At 39.7% G+C, this 14,739-nt stretch overlaps 1 protein-coding gene across 1 annotated transcript in view; it reads right to left on the bottom strand.

Annotated features, from left to right (window-relative positions):
* RTEL1 (regulator of telomere elongation helicase 1) overlaps positions 1–14,739 on the bottom strand; it is a gene marked incomplete in the record, with an annotated part of 4,697,248 nt that overhangs the window by 4,547,326 nt on the left and 135,183 nt on the right. The window contains 1 exon segment of the mRNA XM_044056976.1: positions 2,387–2,471. Coding sequence (XP_043912911.1) covers positions 2,387–2,471 — 85 coding nt within the window.

Here is a 14,739-nt window from a genome sequence, read left to right on the forward strand (position 1 = left end):
AAGTTTCCATCCTTCTCCAAAAACAGGAATACTGAAAAAAGTTCATCCTCACCCTTATCCTTTTCCGTGCCTAGCATCAGACTGATGTATTTAAAATGGAAAAGAGATCAGTTCCATTCTTGGAACACATGACAGCTCTGGAAGTAAAGCTAGAAAGTCGGAGGACTCCAAATGGCTGCACACTGATTAACAGCTTAATTCCAGCTCTCCCAATCTGAAAAACTTAGCAGAGAAAGCCAGTGGCCCTGGACTTCTGAGTAAATTTCATTAAGTGGCTAGTAAGTGCACTGCCTTGGTGCCAGGAGAAAAGAAATACAGAGGACCTGAAGGAAAATCAGCTAGAAAAGGCAACAAAAAACACTGACTTGGTAAAGAACTGTAGCTGTTCAGCAAAAAAGCAGTGGAAGGTACAGACACGACTTCCAGTAACCTTGAAGAAAGTATAAAGCAAATGCACACAGACCTGACTAAAATAAAAGGCCAGAAAGGTGATTTTTAGCCTGGGGCCAACTCTCCTGTTTAAGTAATACTGTAGCTGTTTGACCAACATCTGTCAATGAGACAGCACACATATTTCTATCTGCTGCTGCTGTACAAACACACAGCTGTCTTAATGTTTTTGCTCACATTTCAATGCATCTTTTACACTCACATTCATTTATTTTTGTAAACATTCTGCTACTGTCTTGTAATGCTGAACTGTTTTTGTATGTGCATAAGACTGACGTAACTAACTTTTTTCCAGCATACACTGAGTCCTCTGATAACACACAAAGCTAAAAGAAAAAACTCGTGGAAAGTGGCACAAAAAAGCACAACAATATGTATAGTTATAAAAACGACTGCTCTACAAGAAAGATTCCTTCTCTATCATATAGTTATTACCACAGCTCACAAAGCTACTGAAAAGCATGCGCTTGTAAGAATGGCACAGAGTCACCACAAAGCACAGTCATGAATACAGTGCAGAAAGCCACATTACAGCCAGCCATTCTACCACATACAGTCAATAAGTGCACAAAACCACTACACTTCTTAAGCAAAGAGCTGTCATACAAGTACACAGTCACAAGAATGCATAGAGCCACCACACACAGCATCCAGTTTAGAACACAATGCACAGAACTACCTCATGGTATAGAGTCATGCATAAAGTGTAAACAGCCAACAAACACCATACTGTTGTGAGCACAAAACAAACGTCATGAGCAGAGTGCAGAGACACCACACAGTTGTTAGTGCAGTGCACAGATTAAGTGTCACAAAAGCACCACCAATACACAGCATGCAGTTCTGAGTACAGCGCACAGTCACCATCATAAATTTGTGAGCTCAGTGACATCACACAACGCAAGCAGAGAGCAAAGGGCCACCACAAAGAAAAAGTTGTGATCAGACTGCGCAACGATAATGCACAGTACACAGTCATAAGCACAGCATACTGGCTACATAGCAAAATCATAAGCACAGTGCTATTTCACAGCCCACAAACATGAACAAAGTGCACTAAGCCACCATACAGTAAAGTGCAGAGCACAGAGTCACTGCCCTACAATCAAAAGTACAAGAGCAGTCACTGATCCATCATCAAGCATAACATGAACAGAGTATAGAGACCACATACAGTGAGAAGCACAAGGCATAGAGTTGTATTTACACAGAACCACTTCATTGATGAGCACTGTCCAAGGTGCTGTCAAGGGTAAATGTGGAATTTCTGGGGCTACCACACTGACGGGAAGTTCTAAATGCTGTCACATAACTGATGACCTCTGCAGCACAAACAGGCACTCTACCAATATCCCGGGACACAAAAAAAACATGTAATCTTTGGTTCCACCACAGAGTTAGGTACTCTCTCAAACAATACCAAAGAGCAACAGGTAGTCTCTGGTACTTCCATTCACACATGGGCACCATCTCTCAGATGCTGTCACAGTGCACCTGCTAATCTCTGGTGCTACCACACAGAGACACTCTTGAAAGCAGTCATAGGACAAATGTCACTCTTTAGTAGCATCACTCAGAGATTCAAGATTTTCTTGCATAATAATGGCTGCTTGCCTATTAGCCATATAAAGCTAAGCAACATAGTACACACAAGTCTTCACTAACACTTCCTACAAAATGACAGAAGAGAAATGGTACACTATTGTCCATACACAGGAAAGCTACCATTACTGCACTGCCTCCCAATCCTCCTAACTCTCCTTTAATAATCCAAATGGAGTCTTTTAAAGAGCATGAAGAGCAAAAGTCTGCTTCACTTCGACTGGTGAACAAATTTAATTTTTCACACTTGTCTCAATTCCCACTTCCCTCAGATAAACCGTTTTTTCCACCCATCCAAGGAGTTAAGACTCACAAAGTAAAGACAATGCATTACCTTTGGATCTAGCAAATAGTTGTAAGGCATGAATATGATATCAGCCTGCTGCTTCAAGGCCCGAGACAGGAAGTAAGGGCATGCCCTAGTTTACCAAGAGAGAGAAAATGATTACATTATAAATTGACTTACAATTGCATCTTCATTTATGACTACAAATTACAAGTGAAATGTATTAATCATTTGGAATGCACCAAAAGGTCTTGGACATTAAAATTAACACTGCTCTGTTATTCCTTCAGATACAAACACTAAACAGGTAAAAATGAAATTATTATAATGTAATATGCAAACAGCAGATTATTAATTAAAAAATGTTTTCTACTAAAGAACTGTAACTGTGTGAGAGTGTCAGCGTGAGTGAGAGAGTACACACACCCACTCATTAAAATGTAATCCAGAAATATTTTCAAGGTTTGGTTAAATCAAAAGCTAAACAAAGTATAGTTAAAAATTTTCCATATAATAAATGGCTTTTCCAATTATTAAACCTGAAGTAAACAGTGAAATTGATGTAACTTAAATCATTAAAACAGAGCATCACAGACGTTCTCAAATTCCTGCAAACCATAACAGAAAAAACAAGGAGATAATGGTAAAGTTAAATCATTAATATGTCACGCAACATCTTTCATACTTCCATCCATCCAATAATGAACTTCCTAAATTTCACAGACAGTTGTATATACTTTTCAGCATTTTAACAGACAAGAAATGTTTAGACTGTCACTTCCTAAGGTCTGCTGTGTTATGAAAATATTAACAGTTGTTAAGTCACAAACATTTGACTGCCCTTGTTAAGAACACCACTCCAACAACCTAATTCAGCTTGCTGCCAAAAAAATTGTTAAAACTGAAACATCTTTGGTATTTATAAATGACCACTAGTCTTGCACGCGTGGACAATACCAAAAATATGCAAGACATACGAAACATACTTACTCATCACATCGGCAGGTCAGCAAGATGGCTCTTGGCATTATGTATGCAATAAGGAGATGTGAAGGTGCTGGCAGATTCTCTCAGCTGCTCCTCTAGCCTTTTCTTGGCGTTAAGGCTTTCAAAAGCACTATTCTGGTCAGTGTTCCAGGGGTGTCAGTATGGAGATAAACCTATTTGTCACATGGGAGAATACGGACCTTCCCCTCTTTGGTTTGGCACAGGACAAGAAGTTTCCACCCAATGATTTCCTTTCTTCGTTTTAATCTATGCTTAATAGCAAAACTCATGTTTTATTAAATCACAGCTGCAGTAACCTAACATATATATTCCTACTCCCACTGCCTTTGGACAGCTTTTCAAAGCTAAAGGATGTCCTCCACATGTGCTGTCTAGTACTTGAGGAACACCATACAAAAATATAGTGTGGTAAAAACTCAACGCTTTCTTGTAGCAAAAGGAGAGGCAATGGCTCTGAAAGCAAAATGCTGGGAAACTGAACAAAAAGGAAACCATATACAAAACAGTATAAATACCATGCAGACTTCTGAGAGGTGATTTTTGCCTAGCATACAAAGCACCCCTGGACCTTGTTTTGATGAATCTTTCGCACATGTGCAAAACACAGCATCAGATCTATTAGATTAAAAGACCTAAAAGTTGCCTGGAACATAAATAGGATATATTGGGGACACGGATGCATTTCTCAGAGAATTCCCACACTCTGGAACAGGCTTCCCATTCATGAGAAGCAGAGTTCCTCCCTTTCCCTACTTAATTGTAACTTGGATGAATGGATGGGTAATCGGAAATTCACCTCTGGTCTAGCTCCTATGTCCGATGGACAAAAGCAGTGAGTAAATCACCCCCTATAAATCTAATAAAAACAAATTTGTGGGTCACGTTTGGGTTACATAACTAGGCTTTTAAGGGCTCTAGTAGTTGTTAGCCTACTACAAGTTCAAAGGACAAAACCACCACCGTAACAGGTACAAGCATGCAAAATCTGAAGGTAATGCTACTCAATACTAGAAGTCTAAACCTCAAAATGCATCATCTCGAGGCACTCCTAAAAATGGAGAGCATCAATACCTGTGCAATAACCGAGACCTGGTTCAAGGCTCCAGACAGCATCCTTGCAATACCAAGCTACAACTCTTACGACACTGACCACCAAACCAGGACCGAAACACTAAAGGTGGAGGTCTGTCCATATTCACCAAGGATATTCACATCAGGCTAGGTGCCCAACACAATGCATCTGAAATTCTCCAGGTGCAACTAACACTAGGAAAGACTGCAATCCAAATTGTAGCTTGCTACAGACCCCCCACCACACCCCAAGATTCTCACGACACCTTTCTAAACATACTAGAAAATATTAAGATACAACCAAACACCCTAATACTGGGTGATTTCAACTACTGAATAAAAATTGGCAGTGCAATAGCAATCCAACGGTATACCAATGCAGATGAAATAGAATCCAAGTAAAATTAGGTATCCAAGTTTATTAGGTAAGCGCTTTTGGCTGTGGCACCAGCCTTCTTCAGACAACCATTACAATGAAAGAAACTTCTTATATAGAACATCTATGTTAACTAATTACAATCAATTATCCAATTATTCAATAAATACAAATTTCATTGAATTATAAATATACATGTTTAAATATATATATATATATCCAGATATCTATTTAAATAAGTATATAAAACCTGTATAAGACCATGTTAAACTAAGTATTAGAAATATTAAAACAAATACTATGCATAATTACCATTGCACAATGCCCTATCTATTGTAAACCTTGAGTTTTAATATGCTTGCAACAGAAATTGAGTCATTTAGACCCGGAAATTGTGTGGCATTTTAAAGAACCTGCCACCAATATTCTCTGGATTCTAAAATCACTTTCCATGGACCTTTTCTTGGAGATGGTCGCACTTGCTCCAATACTATAAACTTAAATTTATGTGTGGGATTTTCTGCCACATGCCTATATAGTGCATTAGTATGCGATTGCTTATTAATTTCATAAATATGCATATAAATATGCTGTTTTAGTTTTGTTTTGCCTATGTAAAAGGCTGAACAGCGTGAGCATATTGCCGCATAGACAACACCCATTGTATTACAATTTTATTTTCCTGTAACATTAATCTCTGTATCCATAATTGACAAGTGGTCCACTTCTAATATATAAGCACAATATGTGCACGTTACATTTTCTCATGATTCCTTGAGTTTTCTCTGCTACTTTGGAACATGCATTGCACCAGTCTTAAATTACGATCCGTCATAGGTAATTGAGGGTTGTGCTCCTAGAACTTTGACTAGTTCGGTGTCACCATTTAATGAATGTCCAATTTTTCCTCATAAGGTTTACAATGTCTACAGAGTCCTTGGTGTATGTTATGAAACCTATATTGCCATGCCTATTTGTGTTGGGCTGTGTGTTTGATCGTTCCATATACGGGGATATTATCTCTACTTGTGGATGTGAAACAATTGTGCTAGGATTTGACAATAAGGGCTGATAAAACCCTGTGTTTCTTTTGTGTACTACTTCTATGTATCGACATTCTTCTATAAAATCATCTGCATCAGTTACCATTCGTGCTGCATGGACCATTTGTCCCTTAACTGCTTTCTTAACATGTTTTGGATGATTACTGGCAAAATGCAAAAACTTATTAGAATAGGTTTTCTTCCTATATATGTTCACCTTTAAACAACAATGTGCTGATTTTTTTGTCAACAAAACATCCAAATATGAAATACAGTCTCTTCCAACTTCATGAGTAAACTTTAAGAACTCAGTGGAATTATTAATACATTGCATAAACTCATCTATAATTTCTATGGGACCATTCCAAATAAAAAAAGAGACCATCCAAGAAACGGCAATACATTTTTACATACTGCATAAAATGTAACTGAAACAAATTATGTTCCCACATGGCCATAACTACATTAGCATACAATGTGCCCACTGGGGAGCCTATTGCTACCCCTTTTTCTTGCTTAAAATAATGACCATCATGGTATAGATAATTATTGGTTAAAACCAATTGCAACAAATGTGATAAAGTGTTGATGTCATCCTGAGGGATGATCATTTCTGTAAAAAAAGTCAATGAACCATTATAGCCCTACATCCTGAGGTATACATGTAAAGAGATCTTTTACATCCACAGTAATAAATTTCAATGTTAGATATTTGTGTCGTATTGACCTTTGTGAGAAAATCCCAAGAATCACGACATATATGTTGTAAATCAAACACTTTTTCTTTCAATTGCATATCTACATATTTGGCTATAAAATATGTTTTTGAGCCCCCAGCATCCACAATTGGACGTAAAGGTGGATTCTGAAAGTTCTTGTGAATTTTGGGTGCTCCAAAAATAATTCGTATTCTGGGATTTTGTACATGCATATACGCATGGGCCTCTCTTGTTATTTGCCCCTGCATCAGCATGTCTTCTAAGTAATAGTTAATTCTGGCGCTGGAAATATTAATTTCATTTAAAGAGGCTTCAATGTACGCATCTTCATACAGAATTTGTAGTATAAGCTGGTTGTAATCCATTGCATTCATTATCACCAGTCCATCTCCCTTATCTGGTTGCTGTTTAGTAATATTACTTATATAATGTTTGGTTTTCTGTTGTTGAAGTCGATTCCTAAATCAAGTTCACACAATTCCTCAAACAATTTTACCTTGGGATGTAAGGGAGGATTAAAACTGCTGGGAATATGAATTGGGTTATTTTGTATAGCTGAAGCATGTTGAAATATAACAGCTAGGTTCATCTTCCTAGTAAACAGCTTCAGTTCTGTTATTAAGTCCGTGACTCTTGCTCGCCTCTTAGGTATGAATGTAAAACCTTTACTACAATATTGGCATGTTGAGTATTTAAAACTACCTGACTATAGTTGTAAATTTTATAGTCACCTGTAGAGTTAATAAGCTGGTAGGTATTATGTGGAATTTGTTCACCTACCAGTTCTAATTGTAGTTGTTCCGTGAACACGAGCCCGTTCTCTGCCTCCTCCATGTGTACGCTGAATTGCCCCTCGCCTGATAGCTGTTTTTGTTGCAAAGCTGTTCCGATGTGGGTAGGGTACCCTCCTCTAAAGGGATTTGTTGCTGGTTGTTAGTGTTCACCTCATTAAGATTTTGCCTGCCATTGTTATTTGAAGGAGGAACTGCTTCTTCCCTTTGCTCCCTGTAATGCTGCCCACGTGGTGGTTTAGGGTAGGCTCTTCCATTTAAATAGATATCTGGATATATATATATATATATATTTAAACATGTATATTTATAATTCAATGAAATTTGTATTTATTGAATAATTGGATAATTGATTGTAATTAGTGAACATAGATGTTCTATATAATAAGTTTCTTTCATTGTAATGGTTGTCTGAAGAAGACTGGTGTCACAGCCAAAAGCACTTACCTAATAAACCTGGATACCTAATTTTACTTGGATTCTATTTCATCTGCATTGGTCTAACGTTGGATTGCTATTGCGCTGCCAGTTTTTATTCAGTTTGTTGGTTGTTGGCTTAGTTTTGTTCAGTGATTTAAACTACCCCATCATTAACTGGGAAAACTACTTGCGTACCAACACCTTTACCCAAGGTTCTTGGAATTCATAAATTCCAACGCCCTGGACCAACAGTCAATCCCACCAGGGGCTCCAATATCCTATACCTGGTCATTATCAACAAGGGAAATCAATGCTCCACACCGGTGGTCACCACCTTGTTGGTCAGGTCTGACCATAAGCTAAATCACCCTTGACATCCACATCCCACCCCAGTAAGGAAACCTCCATAAACAACTTCTCCAAAGCCAACTTCATGCTACTCAAGTCAGAAGCAACAAACTTCATGACACCCATGCAGACAGGAACTGAAAGTTCGACTGCTGAATCCTACACTAAGGCACTGTGCGAGCACATCCACTCGTGCATAAATCGTGCCATCCCCAATAGAACCAAGACACTCTCCTCCAAAATAAAAGGTAGCCAATCTGGTGGTCCCTTGCCATAAACAAGCTTTACAGCAAAAGGAAGAAACCGCTGCAGAAAAGAGGAAAATCCCAGGATGCAAAAAAAACTCCCTTACCAGCCTCATTAAGAAGCTGAGATCCCTCATAATCCTGCAAAGCTAGTTACCAAAATAAAATTGCCAAAGATTCCAAAGACAACCACAAGGCATTCTATAGCTATGTCAAGAATCTAAATGGCAATGCTCAAATCTGCTCTGACCTACAACAGAATGACATTAAATATACTGATCCAAAGGATATTGCCAATATCCTGGCAGATCAATTCAGGGCAAACTTCACCCCTGCCTCACACCCACTAAAGAGCCCATCTCAATACCGAAAGATTGCCAAATTCTGGTAATAATGGCCACACAGGTAAAAAATGCACTCTCCAAAGCTAAGAATACAGCATCTATGGGACCAAACATACCAGGCTATGTACTACATGAATTACAAAATGAACTGGCACCTCACCTAAGTGTCATGTTTAATCACAGCCTCACTTCAGGCTTCGTGCCCACTGAATGGCGCACAGCTACAGTTATCCCACTCCACAAGGGGGGATCCAGCATGCATCCTGGGAACTACCTCCCCATCAGTCTGACGAGCCTGATCTGCAAGACCATAGAACCTATTATCATGGAACTTATAAACAAAAGACACTGGCAACCTTCAAACACTATCCCCACACATTTTGGGTTTGTGAAGGGCTGATCTTGTCTCCTGAACCTGATTAACTTCTTCAAATCAGTCTCCAGAGCCATGGACAAGGGTAAGGTGGTCCACACAGACTATCTGGACCTCACCAAGGCCTTCGACACTATCCCCCATTCTGGAATCATAGCTACACTTACTAAGCTGGGCATTAATCCCTACGCCACTCTATGGGTTGCCAACTGGCTTACTGACAGAACCCACTAAAAGTAGCATATTCCAAAGCTAGCTCCAGACAAGTGAAGTACCTCAGGGTTCAGTCCTGGGACCGCTCTTGTTTGGCATCTACTTCTCTGAAGTACAGGCCAACACTAAGGGACTCTGGCTAACAAAGTTTGCAGATGACTGCAAACTGGGAGCCATTATTGAATCCCCAAATGATGTGGATATTCTACAAAAAGGCCTTACAGAAACAGATGCTTGGTGCCAGAGCCATGGGCTCAAGCTCAATGCCAAGAAATGTATAGTTATCCCCTTTGGGAAAAAACATGTACCTGTGAATTACCACATAGGTGGCAGTACACTAAACATCTTAAGTGTGATAAGAGACTTGGGGACACCGGTGGACAGTGGTCTCACCTTCAATAACCACACTGCTAGAACAGTCAGGAAATCCTTCTATGTGGCACACCTCATCACTAAACGCTTTTCATTCAGGAAAAAGGAGGTCATTGTCCCACTGTACTCATCCCTCAGACCCATTATAGAATACAACTCCCCATTTGGTATGTACCTCTCAAGACATCTGCAACAACTGGAAAGGCCACAGAAATACCTCCACTAAAAGAATTACAGGCCTAAAGCAGATGCCCTATGCTGACCATCTAAAAGCCTCCACCTATACTCTGTTACATATTGTCTACTCAGAGGCGATCTCTGCTTAACATACAAGGCCATGTCAAACCCAGAGCTGTCGGACATGCTACACAAAGAAATCCCAATACCTCAAAGACACACGGTCCAGGGATCTAAAATTGTCATCACAATGAACAAAACATGCTGGAGGGTTAGGTTTCTGACCCAGAGACTATCCAGACTCTGGAATAGGCTGCCCATGTATGTCAAGCAGAGCGTCTCTTTGGCCCTCTTCAAAAGGAACCTTGATGATTGGATGAGAGAGGAAATTCACCCTGGGGATCATGTCACTCGCCCTGCTAGACAGGGGTCCAGGGAAGTAAAATACTGTGGGAAGAAATAGCCATGGAATTGTTACGGCTAGGCTTGTATAGGCTCTAGAGCCGATAGCCTAGTACCAACCTATTATGGCTAGGCTTGTATAGGCCCTAGGGATGATGGCCTAATACCAATGTATGAACCTATCCATACAGTGGCAACACAAACAAGTAGCATAAAAAACATGGGGTGAAGGAGGAGGACAGCTACTACAACAGTGATCTATTACATCTACTGTTACTGTACATTAACTTAACACAACTGAACTATGTTCAACACTGGATCACTGTTGCAGTAGCCTAAGCTATATGTACAGATTACCATAACTAAAAAGGTAAAAGGGTGAAGGCAAAACTAAGAATCCAACAGCCTTTGGAGAATGGTCCTAACAAGGCCTACTCATCCTAGAAAAAGAATCTCGTTTGTAGTGCTCTGTAAAGTAGAGAGGACCAAGATGCTGCCCCTAGAATACCTCTGCAGTCCACCTCTTTTCCATAAAGCCAAAGAAGAAACTAAAGCCATAGTGGAATGGGTATCAAACTTTGTAAGTGGCTTATGACGGGAAGAATTAAAAAACATAAAAGGCCTGCAATAACCATCTAGAAAACAATTTTCTCTTTTTTTCACAGAAGGCAAAAAGCTGATCAGATTTCTTGAAAGACTGAGTTTCTTCTAGGTAGTATCGGAGCTACCTGCAGATATCCAGAATATAAAGAATTTCCTCACTCTTGGTCTAGGGGTCAGGAAAAAAAGACAGCAAGATGAATATACTGGCTCAAAGTAAACCCTGAGATTGTTCTAGGCACGAAAGATGGATTAGTTCTCAAAACAAATAAGGTGCCTTTGTGGAAAATTATGTCAGGTTGACTCACCATAAAAACTTAATTCAAATATTCTTCTAGCTGAAGTCAGATCAATGCAGAGCAATGAGTTTTTCCATGTAGAGAACTTCAATTCAGCCTGATGAGCTGATTCAACTGGAACTAGAATAAGCTTTTCAAGCACAAAGTTAAGAACCAAGGAGGATCAACCTGTTTTCTAGGCAGGTGGAGAAGTAAAACCCCTTTCAAACACCGCGTAATTTTAGATTGGTTAGTAAAAGTAGATCCCAAGGGCAGACTAGCAGAGATGACAGATACATGAATCTTTAGAGATGAAAAGCGAAAGGTCAGAGGACACCAACTCATACAAATTAAGAACCAGGGGAAGCTTAGCCTTAAGATGGTCCTAGTTATTAGAATGGCACCTACTACAAAACATTACAAACACGATTTCCTAGTGGATAGGTTTTTCAGCCTCCTTAAAAACCCGCTGTGCTCAGGAAAAAAAGGTGCCTAGATGGTATCAAAACTCTGTCATCCAGTCACTCAAGTGAAAAGTTTTTAGTACGGGGTGTATTAAACTCCCCATGTCTTGTAGAGGTGTATCAAAACTCCCGTGTCTTTTGGCAGTAAATCCATTCTGTGGAGAAGCCTGTAAATGCCCTTGACCAGTTTAAGAAGGGAGAACCACTGCTGGCCTGGGCCAAAAGAAGGTCACCACCACAATCTCTGGAGCCCTGTTGCATCTTTAGAAGAACCCTGGATCTCAGTGGAAAGGATGGAAAAGCAAAGAATATTCCTGTTCATGGGAATGAGGATGCATCTGTCTTCCATGACAGACTGCAAAAAATCCTGGAACATAACATTTGTCTCTTCTCAAAACAGACAAGCAAATAGGAGTTAACAGAGGAGTTCCTCACAGATGGACCAATGCCTGAAAGATCCCAGAGTGAAGTTTTGATTTGTAAGGGCCTTTCCTGGTCCTGCTCAGTTTACCTGCTACAATGTTTTGCTCTGACAGAATGCATGAAGCCTGAACAGCAAAACACTGAGATAAGTTGCTTCATCCAGGGCTACCATGGCAAGTCTGCAGTGGGGACAGGACCTGTTATGCCCAGTTTATATACCACATCAGCTGTGGTGTTGCAACCATAGACAGTCCAAAGATAAGGAGCTGATAATGTGAGCCATATACAGAAAATCTTAATAAAAAAATCTGAATTGCTTGCCAATGGATATGTGATGGAACCATAGGTAAACAGGGCCTAAAGGGACAGCATTTTGAACTTTGGGACTTTTACAGCAACCCTGAGAAAGAAGAGGTCTAGCTCTAGAAAAATCTTTTAATAAAATCATTTGTCCCTCTGGTCTTTAGGCACTGGTTCTAGGACTCCCAAGATAAACTCTGATCCAGAATTTGAGGAAACAGGCATATGGGGATTTACTGGGAAGGAGAGGGGAAACCCACTGCTAAGTGAACCTCTGAATGATTTTCTGAAACCAATTGCCTGCAATAATGCAGTGCTACAAGAGAAGATGAAAAGTCAGGGAGAGGGATAAGTTGCCCAACAGTCTATCTGACTTTTGGGACTGCCCCTCATTCTTTGAGGATTTCCCTTTCTTTTTGAAGCCTCTTTGCCACTGCTTTTTAAAATCCTGTTGGCAGGCACCCTGCCATTTGAATTGCTTATTAAAAAAAAAAAAAAAAAAAAAAAAAAAGGAGCGGAGGAGAGAAAAATGTATTTGCCTTAAATAAAGGTTGGAAGATTTAGGTTACCTCTAGTATTAACTTCCATCCCCATCAAACCTTTAAAAGATTTTGGCTGTAGAAGGGTCAAACCAAGCTTCCAAGCCCAGGGATAATTTTAAAATTTCAATTTTAACATCAGGACGATTATTAAAACATAACCAAGCAAATGCTCTCATGACAGGTTCAGAAGCAGCAGCCCTGGAGATGGTATTCTGCAATGTCACAGGAACACTGGCACGTTTAATAACTTACTAATAAACAAGGCATTAAAGTTTTTTTTTCTTTTTGCCTTGAAAGAGGGAAGGTTACTAGCAAGCATCTTCTTGTTCTCCAAAGACAGAAGTTAAAACTTTAACAAATGAGCCTGACAGTTTAAAATTCTGAAAGAGTGGAAGCAGAAAAAATACTCTTCCCAAATCTGCCAAAAAATTTACCGTCCTTGTCAGAGGGAGTGGGCTGTATTAACAATTTGTCCAGCAGAAGCAGTTTTGGAAAGGGAAACCACTGCAGGGTTAGAAAACAAGTATTTGAGAGTCTGAGGTACCCTTTATAACCTGTCAAACTATCCTAGTGGTAAGAATGCTGTCAAGTAAATTTCAAGTTGTGAGAAAAATATATTCTAAAGTAAATAAAACAGGGAAAACAGTTGCTGAGTGGGAATATCCAACTGTAATAAATCATAATACATTTGCTGAGAGAGTGGAATTTCATTCTAATCGCACTGAAAAAATAGATTCATTTTAGATAATATTAAAAAAAGAAATTATTTCTGGATTTGTATCCGAAAGAATACTTCCATCAGAATTAAAATCTTCATTCCTGAAGCCAAGATCCAATTCTGGCCCTCCTGACCAAATTTCGGAGTCAAAAAGTGAGGAAACTTCTCTTCACAGCAAAAGAAATGGGAAGAAAATGAAGAAATCCCCCCACCACCACAAATTTCCTGCCAATAGAAAAAGAAAAAGCCACATTTTTTAAAAAAACTGTTTTCTTTCCTTTTCCTGGGAGACTACCTAAGAAAGGACTAACCCAAAGCAGGCACACCCTCCAAGGATCCAGGATCAGCTTTCCAGCTACTAGATAAACACTTACCCCTTTCTCCCAGGCCGGCAAGAATGGGTCGCCCTTGCCCAATAAGAACATCCATTCACCTGCAGAGAACATAAATACCACCTGGTCTTTGGTGACTAAGTGCTACACCAGGCTTACCAGAGGAAAAAAAAAGACAAGTGGTCTGAAGAACCAAAACTGAACACAGCAGAGTCACTAAGGCTCATATGAAGCAGGCCTGACACCTTTCTTCTTGAAGAGTGGAAGGAAGGAAAACCTGCACCCACAGATTCAACCAAGGATGAAGCAGAGCCTGAAGGACTCGGTAAAGCTTTAAAACAGTAAAAACAAAGGTTCTCAGGCAAGAAAAAATGTTCGCACAAGCTCAATGCCCTGCCCATATACATAAAAACTGTACAACATGTAGGAAACTGTCAACAAATAGAACTTACACAGTTGTTCGTACAAGTATTGACACAAAACCTTCCCTTAACAAGAATCGACAGTGAAAATAAAATCAGATTCCCAGCAAAATACATACTTTTTATCGAACAAACATCTCTCAGAAACAAATTTAATGGAAGCTTTTCCCCAACAGAGGACTTAACTGCCCAGCCTTGAAGATCACTAACTGACCAACAGTTAAACAGGGCCTACCAAAAAATCTCACTTCAGTAGCAAGAAAGATCTGGGCTTTTCCTGCTCTGACTGTCTTTTCTCAAGCTCCAGACAGAAGTGTGGATGGCACCCTTCAGCTTTGAAAAGCTGGAGAGTGGCAGTGAGGCAGGACGCATATAGCTTAGGCTACTGTAACAGTAATCTAATGGAGATCAAAGGCATTG

The sequence above is a fragment of the Protopterus annectens genome, chromosome 14.part0 (genome assembly GCF_019279795.1).
Source record: "Protopterus annectens isolate FY-2018-M chromosome 14.part0, PAN1.0, whole genome shotgun sequence".
Lineage (NCBI taxonomy): Eukaryota > Metazoa > Chordata > Ceratodontiformes > Protopteridae > Protopterus > Protopterus annectens.